This window comes from Mycetomoellerius zeteki, unplaced genomic scaffold, assembly GCF_001594055.1.
Source record: "Mycetomoellerius zeteki isolate Tzet28-1 unplaced genomic scaffold, Tzet1.0 scaffold12, whole genome shotgun sequence".
NCBI lineage: Eukaryota > Metazoa > Arthropoda > Insecta > Hymenoptera > Formicidae > Mycetomoellerius > Mycetomoellerius zeteki.
Window position 1 is genome coordinate 115002 of NW_017256126.1, and position 5805 is coordinate 120806.

Here is a 5805-nt window from a genome sequence, read left to right on the forward strand (position 1 = left end):
ATTATGCTATTTATACATGTTTATCACGCTACGTATATTTGATTTCGGCTTACGCAGTTAAATAAAGTAAAATCTATTTAAAAATTAAGGTCAAGGTTAATAATATAATGATAAGTAATTATTAGGTTATAATGTTAAAAATATAATATTGTATTAAAAAATAACAACATTAAATTGAAATTAAATTTTATTATATAAAATTAAAAAAAGATCTTATATGGAAAAAAAAATAATTTTGCTATGAATGCTAATTCTATGCTATAACGGCAAATCCATTTCTAAATAGGAGTCGTAAATTATTTGCAAGTGTAACAAATATTTATTCTTTTTTGTACTCGCTACTAAAAATTACTTGCAACAAATGCAAAATCTTTGTCAAATATGCAAATTTATTTGCTATTAACAACAAATAAATTCGACGATTAAATTTTGCAATCCTTCTGCATTCATAGCAAAATCATTATTCTTCGTATATGAGGTAAATAAATATTTAATAAACAACTTAATTTTGACATTGAATTAAATATTTTTTGTAATTGTTTAAAAGGGATGAAGAATTACAGAAATAGCTATTCTATTATTAATAATTATCACCGTGGAATTCTTTGTTATGGAAAATAAAAAAATAGGCCCAAAAGAATCTAACGAATATCGAGAATTAAATCAAGTGCGATGTAAATTGGAAAACACAACGTGGGTCAGCATGCCAGGCGACGATCGCCGAAGTGCGTCGCGGCGCAACCGACGGGACTGCCTCTCTCCGGAGAGCCGAGAAACACCCACGCTACGCCGGAGCAAAAGAGAGAGAGAACCATCTAGACGAAGATGGGAGATCACCCCGCGAGAGTGCCGCGATAACGCGTGCGACGAGGACGCGCGGTGCTGGAGTAACGAAGAGGAGGTAGGTGGTCGTCAAACGGAGGGAGAAACCGCCACGGTCGCTGCGCGATGTCGATGGGAGCGAGACACCGCGATGGTCCTCGTAATGCGCCGACTCAGTAGCCGCGTGCTCGCCACGGCCGGAGGGTTTCGCGGCTAAGCGGTGCCGAGCGTCGCACAGTCGCGACGGCAGCCACCGGCGCGCGGTTATACCCCCTTTTCTTCAAACCTGTACACGCAACCCCGCACCGCTACGTTCGGCGCACGTTTTGCCTGTCTCCACGACGGCGAGGGAACGTTGCCCCAGGTTGCGAGAGAGAGGGCGTCCTCCGCGGCCTCCCGCCGCCACCCCCCTCCGGCATTCATCCCCGGAGAGAGATAGAGAGAGAGAGAGAGAGAGAGAGACAGGGAGGAAGAGAGAGAAAGAAAGAGAAAGAGGGAGGGAGAGAGAGAGAAAGGAAGAGGGAGAGAGAGAGAGAGAGAAGGAGAAAAACTTCGGCGTCGCCGTCGGCGTCTTCGGGAATCGGTTGCCTCCTTTCATCGGGGCAACGGCGACGTCCGATCCGGCATCGTTCTTTTAACGTCGCGGCGGTGCACGTGGCGCGCGCGGCACGCGGTGCTTCGAGAGAAAGACAGATAGATAGGTAGACAGTTAGGTGAATAGATAATAAGCGCGTGCTTAAAAAAATCGAGAAAAACGAGAGGAAGACGAAGAGGGGAGAAAGAGGGCAAAAGAGGGAAAGAGAAAGGGAGAGAGAGAGAGAAACATACAGAGTGGTTACAGAGGGAGAAGAAAGGCGGAAAAGGGGTAGAGGTGACAGAGACCGAAAGGGGGCGGGCGGGAGAAAAGAGGGTAGAGGCGAAAAGAAACGGAGAACACGAAGAGCTGCGTCCCGACGGATAAAGGAAATCACCAAAAGAAGCCAGAAGGAGCCTCGTATCTATCTTCCGTTTTTTTTTCTGTCAATCCTATCACGTAAAGAAGGACGGAGGATCCGACGACCACGAGTGACTCTACGAGGAGGAAGCGGGACATGCTGGAACCACGCTGGAGACCCGTCCAGGTAGCCTTATTCACCCCTGCAACACTTCTCCAGTGCACTGCCTGTGTCATCCGATGTCTGATTGAACTACCTGCCTGCGCGAACGTTTGTCACATAATGCACCTACGTCACATAAATATCCTCTGCTGTTTTCACTTCTCTCTCTCTCTCTCTCTCTCTTTCGTGTTTTATCTACTTTGCTTTTTCTCTCTTTTATTCTCCACTCAATCGTTTGCTTGCTTTGCTAGTTGTGTCATTTTTTTTGTCACCAACTTCGTACGTTTCTGACGCTCTTTGCATCGCGCTGCAGACACTGGTGACAGCCACGTGCCACCGGCGCTCCCCTTCGCATGCCGCTACTGGAATTTGGAGTACTCCTTTTAAACACTTCGTCCGTTTAACGCATGTTTTCGCGGAGCTATTGACTCTTTGCTGCAATCTAGAGTTTTGATCGCGTGGAACGTTTATTTATTTACTTTTCCGTCATGATATAATTTATTAATTTGTCCGGAAAATAGATTAATTCGTCGAGATGGAAATTTTTGTTAGATGCCTTTTTATTTTGAATGTACCTCCAAATTTGCGTAGCTTCTTGTCATTCCTTTTTATCACTGATTCAAAATCATGATATTTCTTCGTATATAGTTTGTTGTGCACACATATTATATAATATACATGTACATTTGACGTTTGAGTTTTTCCTCTCTTTTCACTCTCTTTTTGTCTCTCCTGCTTTATACAATTCTATTGTTGACATAGATCTTGTCGTAATAATGTTAATTTGATTTGTTTAGAATTGCTATCGTTATTTGATACAGCTATATTGTTATTCTTTCGTACATTTTAGGATTTACTGTGTATTTTGAAATTTGAAATTGTCGCTAAGCTTAGAACATCCAACGCGTGGTACGATTTTGTCACTATCAATCTCATAAATTATGTTGTAAATATAGATATTGTGATTAAATAGAAACATAAGAGTGCGCAAGATCGACGAATATTTCGCGCGATTTACTTTAATCGAATTTAGGTCGTGGCAAAAATAGAAAGGACGTAAATGGAGATTATGGTACAAATTTCGAACTGATCGATCATTATCAAGAAGCGTGTTCAACGATACTTGCCGCCTCTTATTTAATCACTGTCATCCGTTTAGAAATTGCATATAAATATTATTTACTAATGGTTCCTTTAGTCCTTTCGTAATTAAGGGGTAAACAATATGCTGTTGCCAAAATTGTGGATGCGGAAATAGAAATGTTATCGCGTTATCGCCAGTAAGTTGCCAAGATGAAATGATTTAGATTTTAGCGCGCCTCTCGTAATGTTAAACAAATTAAATACGACGTTCCCGTTAATACAGACAAATGTTTCTTTCCCCGAGATTTCCTGATTGATCCTGCACTCTATCGGTTGGGGTGATATTCGTGGAAATGACACTTTAACGATCGTGACAAGATAAATAGGTGCGCCGGACAACCAGAATGGTTGGTCAAATAAATCTCACTATACCGGCCTAAGATTAACTACTTTCGGGTTACTAAATACGTACCTGCCGCGAAATACAGAAATCTTTGCGGTGTAAAGCACATTTTTCCGAAAATAATCTTGGCAGAGGTGCGCCGCCTTTGAAGCTGCCTGGAGTCTCAGAGTAATCTAATATCGTATGAATCATCGTGCCATTGGCTGAGGAAGTCCAACGACTTGTTTCGAAGCACTTCTGACAACCTGACAAAAATTCTTATTTTGTGTTTCATCGTCTGTCACGCAACGCCTGCATAATGTTCACTGTAGCTTTTGCTACCACGCGAGTAACTTCAAACAAAGCGATCAAATGGAGAAATCGATGATCATTATTCACGTTTGTAAATTTTGTTCGAGCTACTTTGTAATGTTGACTACACCGAAGTAACAATCGTCGTTTATAATTTCCGTTAAATCCATTTTTAAGTTAGCAGCAAATTTATTAATATTACAAAATTTATTAATAATATATTAATTTATTAAATTATAAAATTAGTAAAAAAACATCTACCTAAACAACACATGCATTGAAATCTACATCTGAGAATTGTGTACAAATCGTGTTGAACTTGTTGATATTTTCAGTAAGGAATACGCTTTTATTTTTTCAATATTATGCCAGAAATTAATAATCTCAGAATTGACTTCAAAAATTTGTTTGACTTAATATTCTTGAGGCTTTCACGGGTGTTACCTATGTGACAATCTTGCGTTTCGCGGGTTTTCTCCGTGTTTAGATCCATTCTTGGCATTCCAAGAATGGATCTAAACACGGAGAAAACCCGCGAAACGCAAGATTGTCATTTGTTTGACTTGTTCTTAAAAATATAAATATAAAGTTTTAAGCTTATAAGATTAATAATTTGCATGCAATTTCAAAACATGGAAAACGATATTATATATTTCCATTATATCACTTTTTAGAGGTTTCTGGAGTATAGTATATTGAAGCAGTTAAAAAAAAAAATATTATTCTCCTTTGACACAAAGTCTTACGTATAAATAATTCTCTTACTTTAATACGCTTTTTATCAGTACAATTGTGATACTAATGTCGAGGCAGCTTTTGTAAAAAACGTGAAACATTTGCAAAATGAACTTGAATTTACAATGACAATGGTCCTTTGAATTTAACAGTGGAATCCTTTCACCCCTTCGAACGAAACATCAGAGATGGCATCGTCGCGCAATCGAAAGGGTGAGATGGAGGGTGACGGCAGTTACGCTTCAATCGGAGAACGCTCCGTGTTACCTGGGAATAGGGATGATTTTTTTAGAAGTGTATAGCCGATAGAGATAGTCGGGTGTTCCCAGTCGCGGCTTTGTGTGGGTGGCTCGTCTACGAGACTGTAGAAGTCCCGGGTGGTGTAGTAGGTGGAACACAGCAGAGACGGAGGCGGTCCTACTCTGCTTGGGGGCGTTAAAGAAGTAGGTGGGGTTGGCCACCCCCGCGCGTCAACCCTTACACCCCGCGTCTCCGAAAGCTCGGTATGCCCCCCCGGATCTCTTCGATCCCACATTCGCCAATCAGCCGAACCATTCCGTTCTTTGTCACTCTCTACCAACGAGGGTTGCCCGGCGCGGCCATCTGGTTGTCTGGCTTTCCTTCGGGTGACCGTCGATTTCTTGAAAATTCGAAGATCAGCCTGGCGAGCGCAGGAGACGGAGTGGAGACGGAGACAAGCGGTAGAGTTCGGTCGAGGCGTCGCGTCGAGGCGAGCGTCCGACGGACGAACTGCGAAGACCGCTGCGTGTTCTCCGCTGCGTTTGTACGCAGCCGGTTGACCGATTCTGTGTCGTAGTGTTTTGTGCGCGATATTGGCATCTTGGAGAATCGAGCGTGGCTCTTCCCGGCTGATGACACCCGGCCTGGGGTGTCACGCCTTCTTCATGGTCGCGTCGGGACGATCAGGCCGACCACCGCGGGGAAGAGAGTGGTGTGCACGTCAATCGTGATATATATTTCGCATCATCCCCGCCACCTTGGCTTCGCCCATTTTCTCACCTCCTCCGCCGGCAGTTCAGACGTACGTGCCGAGTACGCGCGCGGTTAGGTTGCACACATTCACGATGCATATACACGGACACGGAGTGCAACGAGAGCCAGCACAGCTGCGGCGGCATAGCCCCCCCGTTTTCGCGCTTGCTTGGCACGGCACAGCATCCCTCTTCGGCCACTTCCGGCCAGGCCAGGCTCCGCCCACTTTTATATTAATCACGTCTTGGTTCGCTCCTGGCTTCTGTTCTCCATCTTTCTTCCCCAGTGAGCGATTTCCTACCGCGGACGCCTGGGAACCACACCTTTGCCCGTTGGCTTATTCATGTCCCGGGCCTTGCGACGCGGGCCTCGACGTCTCTC

General features: G+C 43.6%; 1 protein-coding gene across 14 annotated transcripts in view; it reads left to right on the forward strand.

Annotated features, from left to right (window-relative positions):
- Positions 1-1015: 1015 nt before the first annotated feature.
- FoxP (forkhead box transcription factor P) overlaps positions 1016-5805 on the forward strand; it is a 309626-nt gene continuing 304836 nt past the window's right edge. For 13 of the 14 annotated variants that reach the window (XM_018461137.1, XM_018461138.1, XM_018461134.1 and 10 more), the window contains exon 1: positions 1016-1943. In XM_018461137.1, coding sequence (XP_018316639.1) covers positions 1914-1943 — 30 coding nt within the window. In that variant the 5' untranslated portion in view covers positions 1016-1913. The remainder of the gene's footprint in view (positions 1944-5805) is intronic. The other variant, XM_018461144.1, reaches the window with a different exon arrangement.